The 19,782-nt window shown below is 40.7% G+C and overlaps 1 protein-coding gene and 1 non-coding gene across 2 annotated transcripts in view; one reads left to right on the top strand and one right to left on the bottom strand.

Annotated features, from left to right (window-relative positions):
* Positions 1–19,089, bottom strand: part of Agbl1 (ATP/GTP binding protein like 1) — a 702,610-nt gene extending 683,521 nt beyond the window's left edge. The window contains exons 1-4 of the mRNA XM_033761003.1: positions 19,042–19,089; positions 17,303–17,449; positions 13,121–13,252; positions 9,614–9,707 (exon numbers count right to left, since the gene is read on the bottom strand). Coding sequence (XP_033616894.1) covers positions 9,614–9,707; positions 13,121–13,252; positions 17,303–17,426 — 350 coding nt within the window. The 5' untranslated portion in view covers positions 17,427–17,449; positions 19,042–19,089. The remainder of the gene's footprint in view (positions 1–9,613; positions 9,708–13,120; positions 13,253–17,302; positions 17,450–19,041) is intronic.
* Positions 5,604–5,708, top strand: LOC117285265. The gene has a single exon (XR_004516246.1). It is a non-coding gene; the product is annotated as a U6 spliceosomal RNA (small nuclear RNA).
* Positions 19,090–19,782: the final 693 nt, after the last annotated feature.

Genomic DNA, 19,782 nt, shown 5'->3' with positions numbered 1-19,782 from the left:
TTTTTTTTTTTTTTTTTTTTTTTTTTTTTTTTTTTTTTTTTGGTACCAGGGATCGAACTTAGGTCCTTGTGCTGCAAGGCAGCTGGCAGAATCACTGAGCTAAATCCCCAGCCCAGTGTCTTTAATTATGTGTATATTGGGATGCTTGAAGTTGTCTCTTATTTTCTCTTCTCTTCCTGTTCATCTTCCTGGGCTGTTTCACTTTGGAAACTTTCTGTTAATTTATCTTCACGTTTAGCTATTCTCCTATGCCTAATTTTCCTTAATTCAATCCAGCATACTTACCTCTTATACACTGTAGATCTTATTTCTAGAGGTTAAATTTGGGTCTTTTCTTATATCTTCTGTGCCTTTACCCAATTTTTGAAAATACTGAATATAATTAGAATAATTTTTAATGTTCTTGCCTGATAATTCTAATATCTATATTAATTTTGTACTGGTTTTCATTGAATAATGTATGAGTAGTATTTTCCTGTTTATTTGCATGCCCAATAGTTTTTGTTGGATTCTTTTGTTGTTTTGAGTACAAAATATTCTAAGTATTTAGAGGTTTTGACTTGTTACTTTACAACAGTCTCATCCTACCAGGTCTTGCTTTTAACAATTCTTATAACCAGACTAAAGGTCAGTCTAGAGCTAACTAGTGCTTACTACTGAGTCAAGACCCTTCTCTGTACTTACCCAATGCCCCATGAATCATGAGGTTTTCCAGTCTGCCTCAGAGAATCAAGCATTATTCCCATGTGTGTGCAAGACATGGTTCCCTCCATTCTCTTAAGGTCTTCTTTATCTGCTTTGGGTAGTTTCCCCTTGACCATGCGTTGGTCAATATCCAGCTAGAAACTTGAGGGAAAATTTCTGAAAATCTTCACAGTTCATCATATTTGGCCTCCCTCTCCTTCTCTTCTAATTTATTCAGCTCTTTTCTTCCAATACTCTGCTCTATAAATTCTATACCTCTCCAGACCTGACATTTGTATCCTCAACTGTTTCCTTAACCCAAACAATCTACTGGGCTGCACCTGAGTCCCTCCCCAACCCACATCCCTGGCCCTGCAACCTGGAGATTCTTAAGACAATAAACCAGAATAATTTAAGGATTCATCTTTCAGAAATCACTATCCATTATCACTAGATATCTTTTAAAACTTTGTTTCATATATTGGATCTGTAGTCTGTTGCTCTTTTTCAAGTGAAAAGACAAATCTAACACCAGTTTTTCCAGCTAACCAAGCTGGCTTTTCTTTGCTAAACAAGCTCATCTCCAAAATTTCACCCATTCACAGCCCCACAAGGAAGGGACTTTCCCCCATTTGCTTTATAATCTGTTGTGGCTAAGCGTGGAATCAATCTTTTTAAAATGAAGTCATGGCCTACTGAAAAGATCAGTTCCTTCCAAGTAAAGGATGAAGGACAAGAGAGTGCCTCTTGATAAGAGTGCCTCTGTGCCTCCTTCCAATTTTTCAAACCCTCCTCAAGGTTATTTGTGGGTATTTACAATATTACAAGGGAAGTGTGATTTAATGGAAGATAAAAACTTCTTTGTAAATGCTCCTGGCTGAGTCAGGCTGTGCTCAGAGATTAACTTCTATGCCAAGAGAAAATTACTAAGAAACTGCCTCTTTTCTTGAGCAAAAAAGGGTGGTTTGTGGAAGGAATTCTACAAGGCAATTCAGACTTTAGCAGACAAAGATGGATATGATTTCTATAAAGGACCCTCACCAGGAGGAAGTGGTGCATGAAAAGCCACCCAACATATGCAGGAGCCAGGATGGTTTGATTTGCCTTTCCCTACTATGCAAACCATTTCATCTATCCAATATCAGCACATCATCCTGAGGAGGGGAATACCATACCAGCAGTGGGAAAGATATGCCTGTCAGGCCAACATACCACTCAGTGGTGGGACAGTGGTAGACCTAGCCTCTGGTCTTCTAATCTTTCTTATCCTGACCCAGAACCTCTATGTTATAAACAGGACAGTGAGCTGAACATTGCCCCTGTACTTTCATTTTATGTATGTTTTTGGTCATGCTGAGGTTTGAACTTAAGGCCTCACCACTGAGGCCTTAAGAAGTACTCCACCACTGAGCCATATCCTTAGCCCCACACTACTATACTTTCAGTAAATCAGGACCCTGTTAAAGCCTTGATACTACAAATGGAAATGAGCAGAAAAGGGGATCCTCTTTCTCTTAGGTTCAAGAATCCAGCATCTTTAACATATATTGGGGAGACTGAATAGCAAATGCTGATATTCCAACCCTCTGAGAAAGAAACTGTACCCTTGACTGTCAGCTGGAACTACAGAGAGTCCTGTGTTCTCAGCTTCAACTGTCTGGGTAAAGACTGACCAGAACATCTCAGGACATGTGAGTTCTAGAGCTCTTCCTCACAACATCTGGTTCATGTCACTCAGGTGTACCCCAAATAGAAGAAATAAGAACTAAGTCCCTTACCTGGATGGTAGTGCCAGACCAAGGCCTTCTCAGGCACTAAAGGAATATTTTGCATATTCCAAGGAAGATTTTCAAGCACACACCCTGCCTGCACAGCTCTGAGGGCATTTCCGAAAATGGCATGTGAGAACATTTCTTTACAACAGGAAGCTGGCCCATATCACAAGCCCAAGACTGGATCGGAATGGAGAACCTTCCATTCACACAACATTGTACTATTGCAAAGACTGTTGGCAACTTGGGGACAAGATCCACCTTATGTTGTTTTATACTCTCAAATGCCTACCACTGCCCACACATGTTGGATGTTGTCAAAAAAAGGTCTAAACCCAAGACATGTCTGTTCCCCATTATGCTGTAGGGCATCTTACAGTAATGGATAATGTTGTGAAGTTACGAGAGAGAACTTGGTTCAGCTTCTCTGTTGTTATGGTTTAGATCAAGAATTTCCCCCCAATGGCCTCATGTGCTCATAGGCAGAGATTTTGGGTAACTGAATCATGGGGGCAATATAGCTAACTTCCTGTGAGTTCTGGTTGGCAGAAGTGAGTCCCAGGGGAGTGACCTGGAAGGTTATCTCCCTTCCCAGCTCCTCCCTTCTCTCTCTGCTTCCTGGCCGCCATGACACGAGCAGCTTTCTTCTGCCCAGACCCTTCCAGCATGCTGCTTCTGTGTTTTAGCCTGCCAAATATGGACAGGAACTTCTTAAAACTGTGAGCCAAAATAAACCTTTCCTCCATTAAGCTGTGGGTATTGGACAGTTTCTCCTCCCAATAATAAGGAATGTGACTAAAAACGTTTGGATTTCAGTGACCTTCGATTTAAGGGGAAAGGGTGGACAAGAAGACTCCTTGGCACCTTCCAACTTTAGGTCCTATGATTTGAATATCTGTAACTGGCCTTAACCAGGGACACAGCCTTGGCTTCTCAGGAAAATAGGGATTTCAAACATTAAGCCTAGTTGCCAATGTTTAATTCATACTGGAAACTATTCATTCAACTATCAGCTACAGGCTTAGAGTCAAGTTACAGATGTTATAATCACTCTATCAGTTAAATTGAATTCATGGTACACATTCCCAATGTCCCCAATTGTGAAGCTGAGGTGAAATTTTGTTACTATCATTTCTTTTCCAAGTACTTTATTCCAGGTGGTCTGGAGTACACAAATTCTTAACCCCCAATGCAAACCCACACCTTGGAAGACCAGAGTCTAGTTGTTGAAGGGACAATCAGAACACCCTTAATGAGTGTTGGGGAAAAATAACACTCAGGGAAAAATTCAGTAACTATTTTGAGAAACAAAAATTCTGTTTCTTGTAACTTGGATTCCACTGTCATGGTGATAAAATAGCTAAGTTGCCCAATTTCTGATGATCACAAAGAACCCATTAGCTCTAGCAGAGTCTCCACTCATCCTTCAGCTAGCATGATCAAATAAAGTGGAATGGTATGATGTTTGGAAAAGTCCCAGAAGCCCTGGCTTTGGAAAAGGACAGTAATTTGGGAGACAAGAGGAGGAGCTGGATATTTTCTGCATCTCATAAATTGAAGATGAAATCACCATAAATAGATACCAATGAAGCAATGCCCAGTAATTCTCACTCAGGGAAAGCTCAAATGCCAGAGAGGCCTGGCAGATCAGACCTCTGAAGGCAGATGATCACCTAACACTATTCTAAGTACAGAGAGCTGGTGGAACAGCCAATGAGAGACTGAGCTGAAGAGTTTGCCTATGATGCCGCTAGAGACCAAACACAACCACTTCCTCATGTTGCTATGGTATTTAAACCCAGGTTCTCTAGAGCACACAGCCTCTGCTGCCCACAGCTCCTTCATAGTTTAGGGCCCAGTATCACCCAAGACTGGCACAAAAATCACAACATGAAAACCATGCTGGAAGCGTGAGAGGAAACGGAGGGCTGGTATTAAAGATGCCATCCTCTGTCAGAGTGAGGCCAACACTTCCTGACAGAGTGAGCTACACACTTTCTGACTTTTGTGTTCCTGGGGAAGCTCTGGAGACAAAGTAGGTGAGGGATGGAGGAACCATCTCAGCCTGTGGAAAATCCCAAGCTGAATGTACTTGCAAAGATCAGATAATACAATGAAGTTCAACAAAGAGCTTTTGCAAGGAAAATCCAACCCATTTCTGGTTGACTTTGATATTTATGAGGCAAGGCAAGCAGAATTTAAAGTCCCAAGAGAAACTGTACACTGATAACATCTGATAATGCAGCTTTAAAGTTGGACTAAATATTATGGTGTGAGGATCCAACAGAATCAGAGAGGATGTGGCTATGCTTTGGGAAAGTTAAAGTGACGGCCAGTGGAAACAACCATTATTATTATTACCAAAACACAAAGATCCATGCTGGATACAAGGGAACATGGGGATAGTTCCTAGCAGAGAGTGTTGAGACCTAGAGAGATCACAGCACTTCTAAGGTCACAAGTTAAGTCACTCACAGTCAAGGCACCTGTCTTTGCCTCAATAAATTTTCCTACTTAATGAGTTTGGACAGCTCAAAGACAGCTTAATACAGATAAACAAGCTTGTCCCCAGGTGAACAAGATGGAAAAAGGTGGCACACTTTGACCCAGTGTCATTCCCTTCTCCCTGTTGCTATGAAAAATACCCCCAGAAAAGACTAAAGCCTCAGCTGAACCAATTAACAAACCAAATAGAGGGAGCCAATTTCAAGTTGAAGGTGAGGTTTTATTGTGACTGCTTCCTCCACATTCCCTTCACATTCCAATCTTTCCTTTCTGCCAATCTGTTGGCTCCCCAGACAACTCTAAATAAGACCAAAAAAAAAAAAAGCCTGAAGCTTTCCTTCCCTACAGTAAGTAAAACTTTGCTCCCTTTCCAATTATGGTTGCTGCTTCTCTGTCTCCTGAAAGGCTTTTCTACCACAGGCACCTCAGTCCTTTGTACCACAGAGTTTTCCATGGAGCTGCCAACTTTTGAGACGTGTGTAGACACTGCACAACCTCATACGTGGAGCCATCTTCAGATCAAAGAAGGAAGACATAGTAAATATGAAGTGCCTAGCCCACTACCTACTCAGTAAGTGCTGGGTTTTATTAATCAGTATATAGTTAACTCACCAAAAACATTTTGTAATTAAAATAAGTATGTTGGTGCACATTTTGGCAAAATGTAATAAAATTGGAAAGGTATAGAGAAAACTAGCAATGGCCTCTGCACAAGGATAACACATGCACAAAATGTTCCAGCTTTAGGAAATGGAAATGCCAGTCACCCTGACTTGATCATTACACATTGTAGACATGTAGCAAATTATCACATTGTTGCCTATAAATATGTACAACTATTATGTGCCAATTTTAAAAATATCTCCTTTGAATTTAATTAAGAGTCTATCATATAGTAGTCACCTGGATCTGTGGAGAACAGCAATATTAGAACAGTCTGAGTTCTCCCTTTTGGAAGTATAGAACCGAGGGAAGAGAGCAGACAACATGCCCATGCTGTACAGGGTCAAGTATGAAGGTCTGGAGAAGCACTGAGGAGAGAAGACTCCATCTGACACATGCTCTTAATAGCTTTGAAGTCAAGGGATAGCAGTTAAGAGGGCTGTTGTAGCAATCCCAGGGTGAGCACAGCTGCTCAGACTCAACTGGTGGACAGGGGAACTGAAGGAAAGGAACAGGCACAAGCCTGCAAGAGCACATGAAGCTAAAAGTGTGCCAGCAAGGTGGGAACCACCGAAATGAAGCAGGCCTGGGGCTGCTGCCCCTCCCATGGGTGAGGGTTGGCACAGTTCCTCAGAGTTCGAGGGGCATGGTGCCACATCCTCTCTCTTTCCGATGGGTGTAGGGTTGGACCTTCTGTCATAAATCTTACCCTGAGTACTATGTGGAGATTGGAAGACAGCTGCACACCTAATTTTAGATTCATGCTAGAGAAATAGAGCAGGCTTAATCTCCATGGGAGGGAAGAGTCACAGTGACACCACATTAGGCATCCACTCTTTCAAAGACATCCTGAAATAACTTTCTCATAACCTAGGAGCATGAGGAGGATGATAAGGCTATTCACGTCTCTTGATGTGTTATTTCATCCCCTTTCTGGAAGTCCCCCTCAAGCCAGCAGCGTTGAGCAGAAGTCATTTGGGTACATCTCAGTTACCATTTGGGGGCTCAAGAGAAGAGATGGAAACTGGCAGAAAGTTCCCATCCCCGTATTCTGCTGCACCCTCTGCCACCTGATCTGGGTCAGGCAGCCAGTTATCCAAAGTCTATATTAATGGTGACTAACAATACTCGAGCATACCAAAGCTCACAAAGCCTTATATATTATTTTTAATGCCACAATGAGTCTAAAGGGGAAGACTTGATATCAGGCTTAGAGAAATGTTAAAGTTTAGTTAAGAAATGTTAAATGACTATCCAGGGAATCAGCTAGAGAGGGCTCCAACGGGAGTTGTATTCAGCAACTTTGTTCTTATCTATCTTTCTGTTGGGAAGTAGGGGTAAGGTAGAAGATAGGTAGCTTTGGGAAAGAATTTAAAAAGCAGAGAGAAAAGATATTTAGCCTTTGCGAGGAAATAGCCTTTCAAGTGAGGAGAAAGATTCCCTATCATTAAGCAAATTGTTTCACGGGTATGAGCCATTTAGACGGTAAAAGAAATTTAAGCAAACTTTAACTGCTTATGATTGTCTTACATATGGTGGTTTTAGAAATAAAATGCTGGAAATAGACTGTATAAGAAACTCTAGTGGTGCTTTAAAAGCTGAGGTTCGTGTATCAGGCAGGGTTTAAATCCTAGCTCTTTCACTTAAACTGCAGCAGGTTACTTAAACTTCTCTCAGCTTCAATTTTTTTCTTTTAAATTTGGGGACAGTAATATCACCTGCCTCACAGAGGAGAAGAGAGGCTCAACTGAGAGAATGCAGGTGAAGAATTTAGCAAAGTTCTGGGCACCTCATAAATACCATGGTGATGATGGCTGTGTCACAGTGGTTGATGAAAAGTCCTCCCCTCTATGAAGGTTTGGTTTTAATTTGGCATTTGTCTAAAGAAGGAGAATTATCTTGCCCAGAGTTTACAAGACAAACTGGCCATGCAGAAATACACCTGAGGACTTTCTTGAGGGAAGCATTCCACCCCCAGGATTCCCTTGTATTACTTTCCCATTTTTCTGTGCCACTTTGATTAGATCTGTGCCTGAATTTGACTCCCTTTGTAGGAAGAACAGAAAACAGTGCAGATGATAACTTGTGTGAGTCTCTGTGAAGAGTGCTCATGTGCTTTGGTGCTCTGTTGCTCCACAGTTAGTTTGAAAGGGGAAGATAATCAAAATTACCAGAATCCAAGAAAAAAGGGTCCTACTACCTCGATACCAGAGGTGAGCCAGGCAAGGCTTTCTGGTGAAACTATCTAAACAACATTAGTAAAACTATCTAAACAACATAGTACCTAAGTAACAAAAGGGAGATAACTGAATGAGACTAACACATGAATGAGCCCAGTAACTATCATATAGATTTTGATAAAATGTAAGAAAAGAGACCAGATATTTTTGAGCTTCTGAACATCTGCATTGTGACAGCATCAGATTAGAAGAAGCCTTCCGAATGGAGTAGAAATATGAAGTTCACTGAGTAGTTACCAAAGGACATGATGAGACTGAAGATGTCAGCAACAAAAGGCTATACACAATGATAAAAATGAGACATACCCAAGTCTGATCCAAGTGGACACAAGATGATTAAGGACAAGCCATGCTTTTGAATCAATACTTGGAACTACCATGGTTTCTTGGAACATAAGTGTGCCCCACAAAGAGGGGTAGAGAAGGGAAACTCCAGAATGAACCAAAGAATCACTAATCTGACTTACATGCTGACAAAACATTAATTTCTATCTTTGATATAAGTGTAAATTTAAGACAAAGGCTTGGGAGTTTTTGTCCCTTTATTTATGACTGACGTTTTACATCCAGTAGGTGAGGTCTTTTGGAGAGATTTAGCTGAATTCTATTTTGTAATAAATTTGTACCTTAGAGGAGAGATTTCCAAAATGAAATATTTAAACTTCTCAAAAAAAAAAGATGGCCTCTAAAATAAGTAGTTCCTTGGGCAAATAAGATCTGGAACATGATCACCTTATATATTCTTAATGTGTTAGCCTCAAAAAGCTCTGCAGAGTTTGATGGTAAAGGAGCCTACCTAATTCTGTTTATCCCAGGACTTCTTGATTTATCTGGGGATTTTTTTTGCTGAGATGTAATGTATTTCACCCCAGGAAACACTGGTGTAGAGAGCTGCAGGTGAGAATGGATGATAATGACATAAATGCAGTGACCCAGGAGAAAAATAATCAGGTGGAATATGAGCCTAAGATGGATGTTGGGATGCAGAGAGTATCAGGGCTGGGCACAGAAATGCTGCTTGCCAAATGACCTCACAGAGCTTGGAAATTGGCTGAATTTCTTCTAATAGTCTTTCAAGGCTCTCGCTGAGTCTCTCCCACAAATGATGGATCTTAATGGTTCCAAATATCTCTAAAGCCTTTATGTGAAACCATCTCCCTTTTTAACTCAGTGATTCACTCTACTCCAGCAAGCAGAGGCAGAGCGAATAGGCTGTTTTATTTCCCAGTCATAAAAATACGTATCGAGACCTACGTTCAACCCATGATGGACTATTATAAGGCCCAGAACTCATATGAGAAGTTTAACTGGCTGATTCTTTTGTGACACGGTCACTTCTGTCTCACTGTTATTATTCTGTCTTACTGTTGTAAGTAAAAGGATATACATGAAGGCTCCACATAACAAACAAACAAATAACCATGGGATGTTGAATCTGAAAGATCTGGATTCAAATCTCAACTCTGCAATTTTCAAGCAGTGTGAACTTGGAAAAAGCTCTCACCATATTTTTGCTTCCTCATCTGAAAATGAGGATATCAATACACTCATTCGGGGTCATTATGAAGATGAGAGGAAATGACTTTTGGGTGGGTATGGATGAAAGCAGAGATGAGATGTAGTCATTGTACCATATCAGCAAGAGGGAAGTCATCACCAGACCAGACTGGAAATATGAAAACATATGTGGGCCCTTCCCATCTCCCCATCTGTTACAAAGAATTAGAAGTACTATGAAGGTGACTGTACCTGATTGTTCGTGTGCGCTTTCGGGTATAAGGAGTAATGACCTTGAAAAGCAGTTCCATCGCTCCATTAATCCCCAGCATGGCTCCTGTTTTGACTAAGAAAGACAAAAGCACAGCAGTTGTAGTTGTCACAAGTGGATGGGTTGATACAACTTGGACCAACTTCTTTAAAACTTTGAGGATTATCATATTCCACTAAAAGAAAAACACCAACACAAATAACTAAAGGGGCAATCTAAGAAGTACCTGCCTTTCTTTTCCATCTTGGCTGCAAGTTCCCTTCAACTTTAGTTAATGGATCTTCCATGGCCAAGAAAAGGATTTGGCTTTGCCTCTGTTAGCAGGCCAAAGGGACAATCAGTTGCCCTACTCAGGGATAACTTCTCTTGGAAAGTTTCCTATTTTGGCCCACTTGAATGGTTATAAAAATAAAGTTATAGATTTGAATGATAGAAAAAAAAAACTCTAAGGAATATCTGGCCAAATAAAAGCTTCAGGGTCACTCTTATCTCCAGAAATGCCCTTATTTCTTTCCAGTATCCCCAATATCTCACTCTGGTCAGCTTACTTTAAGAAAAGCTCAGGTCACATCAAGAAGCAAGGGGAAACCACAGTTTAGTGGGGACAAAATGTTCACTGGAAGAAGGAAAGAGTGCTACCTTTCAAGGTGACTCTCTGTTTCCTCCACAGTGCAGGTGTTTCTGAGACATAAAACCTAGGAATGCTCTGTGCTTTGGGCTACTATTGCTCTGGGAAAAGTGAGTGGGCACAAAATGTCTTAAAGAAGCAAAGAGAGAAACAAAAGTGCTGGCTCTCTCTGGGCCTTGGAAAAGGAAGCTAAATGGAAATCTGGAGGCTGTAATTTAATCCATCCCAGGACAGACAGTCCTCCAGATAGACTGAGGCTGAGGTCTTAGGCATTACAAAGAGCACATGTTCCTGGAACAGCCTCTATGCATATGTCCCTCCTGAGGAGAGTGCACACCGTAAGTGCCTGGATCAAAATGCAGGGTTTGGCATTCTAGTCATGCCCATCAGTCTTCCACTCTTATGGCAACTGACTCAGTCCTTATTTCTAAATCGGGAAAACATGCTAGGGCCAACTCTTGAGAGATAATTTAACAAAATTTCAGCATTAAGCAGAGTGAAGGAGGGGATAGTTTTAAGACCCTGAATTGTCACATGGAAGACTTTAGATTTGAAAGTGAGAGGAGATAACAATAAGATGTCCTCAATGAGTTCACCTTTGCTAGATGGCTGTCCAAGGTTGGGTCCTGGCACTCTGTAAACATCCCCATTGGCCATCTGGGCACTGCTAAAACAGGGCTCATTGGCTATCTGAGGCCCATTATAGTTCCAGCCAACTTCTCTGAAGATAGGAGCTGTTCAGAAAGCTTACTAGAACAGTCAGCAGTGACTAACAATTCACCAAAGAGACAGAAATCCACAGGCTTCTTGAACTCTGCCTCTCATCAGTAAAAGCCCTGTATAGACAGTGACATTACATTTTTTAAATAGCTTATGAAACAGTTGGTATAATAAACATAAGTCTGAAATACGAGCCAAATGGCCACCTCTTCATACCTGCAGGCAAATCCCAGGACTTCTCAGAGTTCTGGCTGAAAGTATTATTCTAGATAACCATAATCATCATATAGTAAGGAAGGCAAGCTCTTAGCCTCGTTATTGTTTAGGAAACTATGAAACACTTCAAATCTTGTGCTACTGGCAAGTTCCATATGGGGGTGGCACACCTTCTGGCTATTGCTTAATGAGAGTTATCCTTTATATAAAGCCATGGTTCCTCTTTTCCTTTATTATGGATACATTTGTATAGATCAATTCAGATTCCCCAATTCTCTGGCTTTCTGGTCCCTACATATGAGATGTTAGAAAAGGTTTTCCTGGTAAACAAAGAATGGAGAATTTATCTCCTTATTCTCTAGAAAGACTTTCTCTTTCTAGGGCTCTCAATGCTTATAAATAGAATTCACCAGTGAAAGTCAGGTTATCTGAGTAGGCTTTAGGATACATAGAAAAATAGTCATCTATTTACTCCCCTAATGTGTAAACTTCATATTACTTCAAAAGAGTAGAGAAAGCAGAGTAGGAAACAAAACTAGCACTGAATAGCTACTATATCGTAGTCACACCCAGGAACATTGTCTTATTTATCCCATCAACCGACTCTATGAGCTTTGCAATGGACTGACTTGTGCCCTACCCTGTTACCTAAGAATGTAATTAAGTTAAAATGAGGCCATTGGGAAGGTCAAAACCTAATCTGATTTGTGTTCTCATCAAAAGAGGACATTCGGACCACAGAAAGGGACACCAAGATAAACATGCACAGAGAAAATATCACGTGAAAGAAAAGACACCCATCTAACTGAGACCAAGAGGAGAAGCTTCAGAAGAAACCAAACCTGCCAAACTCTTGAATCTCAGACATTCAGCCTTCAGTACTATGAGAAAATTAATTTCTGTTGTTTAAACCACAGATAGTGGTATTTTGTTATGACACCCTGAACAGGTTAATAGTAATAATTATTGCCACTATACTCTCACAAAGGAAGAAACTGAGGTTAAATAGATTAAGTATCATGTTATGTGACTCATAAGAAATAGAATCAAAGTCAAATTCAGGGTTTCTCAGAATCTTTTTCCTATAGAGCATGTTAGATATAAATAACTGTCACTTTCATACTACAAGAAGGGAGCTGGAGAAAGGGAAGAGAAAGTACGTACTTATTACATGCAAGATAGGAGGTATAGAATTTAATCTATTAATAAAAATGCCTCCATATGGAGTAGAATTAACATGACTTTTGGAGTTAGAAATTCAGCCTTCATGACTTATCTGTATGAATTCAAGCAATTATTTGACTCTTCCAAGAAGCTTTTTTCCCTTAGCTATAAAACTGTGGGTTTAACTACAGGACTGGTATGTTAATTAGAAATCATCCAAATCAGGAAATGGCAAATAAGTATCCACCTGCGTGCCACTACGTACCCCAGCAGTCACCTGAAGGACTCTTTTGAGAAAGATAATAAGATTAAAAACAAATGAGAAAAACTGGTAAACAGTGTCATCAATGCGAAGCTTCAGGGTTCTAGAAAAATTCGTGGTGAGAAGGTAATTCTTAACAGGTGTAACACACAGCAACACTGTGCCCTCAATAGCATAAGGAATGAAGAAAAGCTTCCTTTTCCCTGCTTGGTACCACTTGGTGGTACTAACAGAGAAACTCAGAGTGCAGTAATATGAGAGCCACAAGGAAAACCAACATCAAAGTCCATCTCTGGGAACTGGCTCAAGCATTTTACCTGCTTAAGGAGATGAAACAATAACTCCTCTCCTCCACAGTCTCTGGATTGTCAAGCTCCTTTACTTATCTAGCTGGAACTACACATATTCTCCACTGGCACCCTCATTCCCACCAGACTCCCACACAGTTTCTAGCCCAGGCCTGGAAGCCACCCTAGATGCCACAACAGAGTCACTTACCACAGGAGGCAAACACACGCAGAGCCCAGAGACAGTGCAGGAGGTTGCAGCTGTGGGACAGGTTTTTCCTGGCCAAGATCAGGGTCACATCAAGTGCTTCCAATTCTAGTGCCTTCTGCCCAATTTTTTTATCTAGGAAAACAAAGCAATCTCTCCTAGTTGGATTTCACACTGAGTCTGATGACTGCAGCATGCGTGGAGTAGAGAAAAGGAAAATGTTGGAGGGAGGATAATCATAGCCAAAGACCTATTAAAAAATACTGCAAAATATATGCCCAGTGGAACAAACGAATCAGAGGAGCTCATCCCGTATACACCTATTTTACATGAAGACTTATGCACCGTATGACTTTCAAGTCCTTACATCTAAAGATGTGTCTAGTTGTTCTCATGCATGAATTCCAGTCTAACTAGTTATCAATTTCTTCCTACACAATAACTCTAGAATTAAGAACACTTAAATAATGTAACATTCAAATGCAACGTGTGAACTGTGATGAGAACTCTGACTTGAATATGTCTGTAAGAGACTGTTTGGAAACATTGGGAGAAACTGGAATAAGCACACATTAGGCACTGTTAATTTTATTAAACCTGTGATAACAGTTTATGCTTATGTAGGAAAATAGCTCTTTTCAAAGAAGTGCACTCAAAAGGATTTTGAAACAAACTATTATCTGCCATTTTCCTTAAAATATTTCAAGCAAAAATAAATAGGTGGAAGATATGGCAAACCTAGGGCCTCACACATGGTAGGCAAGTGCTCCACTACTGAGCTATGCCCCCAGTCCAAGGTAAAATGTTAACATTATAAAAGTTTTAGGTAGATAAGGACTCATTCTTCTATATGACACAGAATTTTCACAATGAAAAGGAAAATATACTGTAAGAAAATAAAAATTTCTCCTCGTCTGTCTCTAAAGTATTGCTCCAAATAACCTTACATTGAATATTGCAGATTAGTCATCATTATTTTAATAATTTAAAATAAGCATTAAAACAAGGTTAGAGCATCCTTTGGTCTATGTTCCTTGCTTCCCCTGTGATACCAGGTGATGTATCCAGTCACATTGTTTGCATCCTTTCCAAAGTGTGATTCCCATATCATCATGGTCATTTTCTCAGAAATGCATTGCTATCATTAAGTGCAATATATCTCTTTCTGTGTTTGGCCCATTTCACTTAGCATACAATATCCTATAGGTCCATCCATGTTGTGGCAAATGATGGGATTTCATACTTGCTTAAAATTGAATACTGCCCCATCATGTATACACACCCTTTGCCCCCATCCATTAATTCATCATAGATAATTATGTTGTTTACACATCTGGCTATCATACTATTATGCATAATGCTGCAAACATGAGAATGCACATATCTTTACAAAGTGGTAATTAACGATTTCATCTCCTTTTAGAATGTATGTGTACCTGGAAGGATTGCTGAGACATATTGTACTTCTATTTCTAATTTCTTTGGGACTTTCTATACTGTTTTCCATAATGGCTATCTCTGCCTTTCCAATAATAACGTGCAAGGTTTCCTTTCCTTTCACACCTCCAACACATTTTCTGCATTGAGGACTGAAATCAAAGAGCTCTAAGCTACATCTCCAGCCCATTCATTCTTCTATCTATCTATCTATATATCTATCTATCTATCTATCTATCTATCTATCTCTATTCTGAGTCAGGGTCTCCCTGAATTATCCAGTCTGGCCTGAAACTTGCAATCTTCCACCTCAATCTTCTGAGTAGCTGAGAACACAGGCATACATCACTACACCTGTCTCCTCACCAACATTGGTTACCTCCTGGCTTTCTGGTAATAGTCACCCTCAACTTTGTGAGACAGTAACTCAGATACACAGAGATAGAGAATTAAACACTTAATAAAAGAGAGAGGACTGGGGAGAAAAAGATGGGTAGGTCAAAGGTACAAAGTAGCAAATATGTAGGATGAACAAGTGTAGACATATAATATACAACATGATGATAAAGTTAATAAAATTGGATTATACCAGGAAGTTTTGTTCAATATGTGGATTTTAGCTATTCTTGTCACTAAAAATACCTATGTAAAATGACAGATGCATTAATCTGCCTCATTATAGTAATGATTTTACTGTCTACATTATCCCAAAATGTCATATGTTGCAAACCTCAAATATACACAATGACATTCACTTTTAAAAATTCACTGCAAGTAAAAATTCACTGCAAAAGATAATATCTTAAACATAATTTGGCCAATTCTACCTCTGGGGCCAAAGGACATCAGCAACAAAATTATAAATAAACTTACATGACCTATCCTTTCTGAGAAAAGAAATATCTACCCCATGGTACTCATGAGCAGCCATGGCAGTTTGAATGCCAATTCCAAGAACCATGACCATTTGATGGCAGAAACTGCACCGACATGGTCACTAAAGCAATCTCAAGAGCAACAACTTGGAAACCACTGCCCAGATGTACCTACCATTTCTCTCCTGTGGCACCTAGATGGCTTTTATTTGTCAGGCCTCTAGCCCCACATGCTCAGCACATGTGCACATAATACGCATTTTATTTCACAGCAACTCTACAATTAAGTATTGTAGCTCCATTTTATACATGGGGCATAATAGTTGAGAAAGTTTAATAACTTGCCAAGGTCACATAGCTAGTCAGTGTCAGAGCTAGACTTGAAACCCAGATCTGACTTCCCAGCTTATACTGTTTATGACCAGAGCATACTTCAAGTCTCTACTGTCTTCCTAGAGTTTCTTGGTCCACTCTTAGCTTTGCTGACGTCCTCTCTCTTTCTTCAGCTTTCAGCTCAAATGTCACCTGTCCTTGACCATGCATCTTAGTGTGCCCTCACTTTCTCCTCTTCATGCCACTCATCATGGTCTGCTAACATCCAGTTAATTACTTGCTGACTTGTTGGCTGCCGCATTGGAATAAGAGCTCTGTAAGAGAAGGCTCCTGAACTCTCCTGGTCACTGTGTAGTTTCCAGTGCCTAAAACAGCATGTAGCCTTGGAAGATGTATAGTGGGTACTTGGTGAATATTCACTAGGTGGACAGGACGGTACTGGTTTTGTCTGGTACATCCTCATGCAGGTGTGAGCAGATGCTCATTTCTCAATGTCTGTAGAATATTGAACAGACTCAAAGTAGAGATGCAAATACTAAAGAGAAAGAATTCCCTGAGCCCTTGAGCTCTTGGCTGCAGCTACTGACAGTGAACATCAGAGGTCTACTTTTCACCGGGTCTGAGATTCTCTGGCCTGTAGGAAACTCAACATACCATGTAAGCCCAACTGCTATGAGTTTGTGGTATTTGCATGAGCTGAGTGCCCAGGGTTTTTTTTAACTGTACCGCAAGAAGTTCCAGGGCTTTAGAGAGGTGCTCTGGAGCCTTCACAGAGACATAGAATTGACCGTGGAAACTAACTGGAGAAAGCTCTAAGCCTCCCCCTATTTCTCCTCACCTAAGGAACCTCTACCTCTATGTCACTTTTGTTGAATGGATAGTGTTCCCCTGAATTTATGTCCACCCTGAACCTCAGAATCTCATCTTAGGTGAAAATGGGATCTTTGTAGATTTAGTTAGTTAAGATGAGGATATACAGAATATAATGGGCCCTAAATCGAAACTTCTGACGTCTCTACCTGAAGAGGAGAGCACTATGTGGAAATGAGGTAGAGGCTAGAGAGGTGCACCTTCAACACAAGAAACATCAAAGATTCTGGCAACCACTGGGAGAGAAGTGTAGAACATTCTCCCATAGAGCCTCCAGAAAAAAAAAAATGACCAAGCTAGTACCTTGACTTTAGACTTCTGGCTTCCAGAATAATGAGATAATATACATAAGACTTTGTAAAAGATGCAATTTTTAAAATGTTTCATTTATTTTTTAAATAATTAAGAACTGGAGTAGCTCCTCTTTTATTCACTTATATGACCATGCCCACCTAGTCCATGCCAGTTTTGTCTTCTGTCCTAAACCACATACACTGGAGTAGCTGAAATCTAGGTCAAAACATTTACTTCCTTGTGGAACTAGTCTACCCATCATTAGCAAAGAATCAGGCCTCCTTGCTGCTTCCTACTAGAGCTTCCCAAATAACTCTCATGCTAACAGCTCCAGAAGCACCCTTTCAGTTCCCTTTGGGTCTTGGAGTGTGGATACCTCTGAGCCCAACTTTGGCCAGCAGCCTGAAGAGAGGCAGGAGGATGTCATAGTCAGGAGAAGCTGTCCTGGCAGTATCCAAGAGGGTCTGCAGGAGGGCTTCACTGCCACCCTTGCTGATCATGTAGTGAATCCTCCGGTCTGTGCCTGGGGAAAACAAGAGGACAGATGAACCACAAGTGATGAGCCTCATTTTCCTTAGAGCAGACCTCAGACCTCACAGCAAGAGTTTGAGCAAAGATTGCTTCATTTCACCCAGAAATTAAACTTATGTAGTTCTTGAGGCAACTTTTGTTAAAGTTATGGTATCAGGTAAGGGGACGGAAATGTGAAATGGAAAAACAGAACAATTTTTAAGAACCTAGATGTATTCAATTGCAGCCATTGTAAGAAGTGGAGCCTACAAATTCCATTACCAGAGAAAGTGTTAGTCTTCACTGATGTTTGTACATGCATACGTGTATGTTTATGAATAAGCACACAGGCTTACACATCACCATGTGCCAATGTCTTTCTGCTATAGGTTTTAATTATTAGTAGAAGGCATTGGGATGATAGCTTAACTAGAATAATTTTATTGATGACATAATGACTTCCTGATGCTGACCTTCAACGACTGATCGGAGGAAAATATGAAACCACTGGAATAATCCCTTAAGAAATGAATGTCTGATTATCCCATCTAACAAATTTTGAAGAGCACCTGGGACAACGTTGAAATATTTATCTTTCTACCTAAGAACAGTTCTGAACAGGGGCTTCACCCCTCTCACTCAAGGATGAGCTGAAAAGAAGTGATCACAGTGCAACATGGGAAGGGTCCTGGTTGACCTAACCAAGGTAGGCAACAAAATGGAACCTAACCAAAGAAGATCCTCTGATTTTTTCATCCTAATGAAAGGAAGAGGGAGAAAGGAGGGAAGGGGGGAGGGGGGAAGAAGGAAGGAAGGAAGGAGGAAGGAAGGAGAAAAAAGGCAGACAGGGAGGCAGAGAGACAGGGAGGGATGAATTACCATCAATATCAAGGGAAGAACTACACGGTTTAATTCTGAAAGTTTCAGATACCTTTGGAAAAACTAGAAACAGCATTATATCAGAAGATAAGTGACTTCACCTCCAGAGGCTATCTCAGTTAAAAAATCTGCAGGGAATTTGCCCCGTCAGTTGTGGGCAGCATAGCTGATGAAAAAACCCAGTATGATGGGACCCTTGAGACTCTGGCTTTGGTGTGTCATTCATTCTTGCTATTGCACATCTGTGCAAAGGTTTCTGACTCTAGCTAACTGGGTTGATTCCAACTTACTCAGTTTTGTTACCTTATATCTTACCGAACTTCAAAGCTCAATTTCTGCCTCATTCCTCTTTCCACCTGACATACTCAAGGATGCTGTCAATCCCTGGCTCCCCACCAAAGGGAATAGAAGAAGGAGACAGAGAAAACCTCTCAGGGGCAGCCCTCTCTGAGGAATGCTGAGAGGTACCTACAGGTCCCTGGAGATCCTTGGTCTTACAGAAGAGAAACTGTAGAATACCCAGACACAAATTTCTTCCTAAGTTTCAGTCTCTGTAGGATAAGTGACAAGATGGAAGAGCCCAGGTATATTCCATGTCTCATCACTTCAAAGTAAAAGCATAGGCTGGTGAGTCTATCTTTCATTAGAAACTGGAGCTACAGACACACAGATTCCTGGAACAGGCCAAAGCCACCATAACTTTAGATAAGAGCAAAGCCTACTCACCAACAGAGAGCAGATTTCCAAGGAGCTGGAGGATGGACAGGATGGATGCTTTGTCTGAAGAGCTCTGCAATGAGAAGACAGGTAGCCATCTTAGAAGGAACTCAAGAGGAAGGAGGCAGTGTGAAGCAAAGGGGCAGGGCTATGCTTTCTCCCACTGAGGAAGACTCCCCAAGTGAATGGATGGACAAAGGGAACTCTTCTTAAATAATAACACAGTGGACTGCCTAAGATAGGGGTCTCAGGAGCTATTCCTCCATATTTAACCCTCAAGAACCCTCTCTGAGGATTGGTCCTGTAGTTACATCAGCAAGATGCACAAGTATCAATGACCAACACAGAAACAGCAGGAAAGGGGGCTTTGCAGGACAAGGTGGTACAGATCTTGTATTGAAATAGGTTTGCAATGGCTTTAAATTCAGAGCACAGGGTAAAATCTGAAATTCACCAAAATGTTCTGATGCAGATACTTTCTTGGCAGAGTGGATGAAATGTGACTATCTTGAGAAAAGCCCCAACTAACACCAAACCATATTAGGGTAATGTGCCAAGGAATCTTTGCAATACTTGACACGCTACCCTTGTCATACAGATGGAAACCTGAGTTCAGAGGGTGGAAAGACTTGCCAAACCACCTAAGTCAATCCATACAGAAAAGACAGAAATAAAAGCCAGTTGACCTAGACCAACAGTACCCCAGTACCTATAGCAATGGTCCTTGCATGGTGAGATTTTTATAGAGTG

This window comes from Fukomys damarensis, unplaced genomic scaffold, assembly GCF_012274545.1.
Source record: "Fukomys damarensis isolate Sample0158 unplaced genomic scaffold, DMR_v1.0_HiC HiC_scaffold_7, whole genome shotgun sequence".
NCBI classification, from domain to species: domain Eukaryota; kingdom Metazoa; phylum Chordata; class Mammalia; order Rodentia; family Bathyergidae; genus Fukomys; species Fukomys damarensis.
This window is presented reverse-complemented; position numbering and strand designations above follow the sequence as displayed.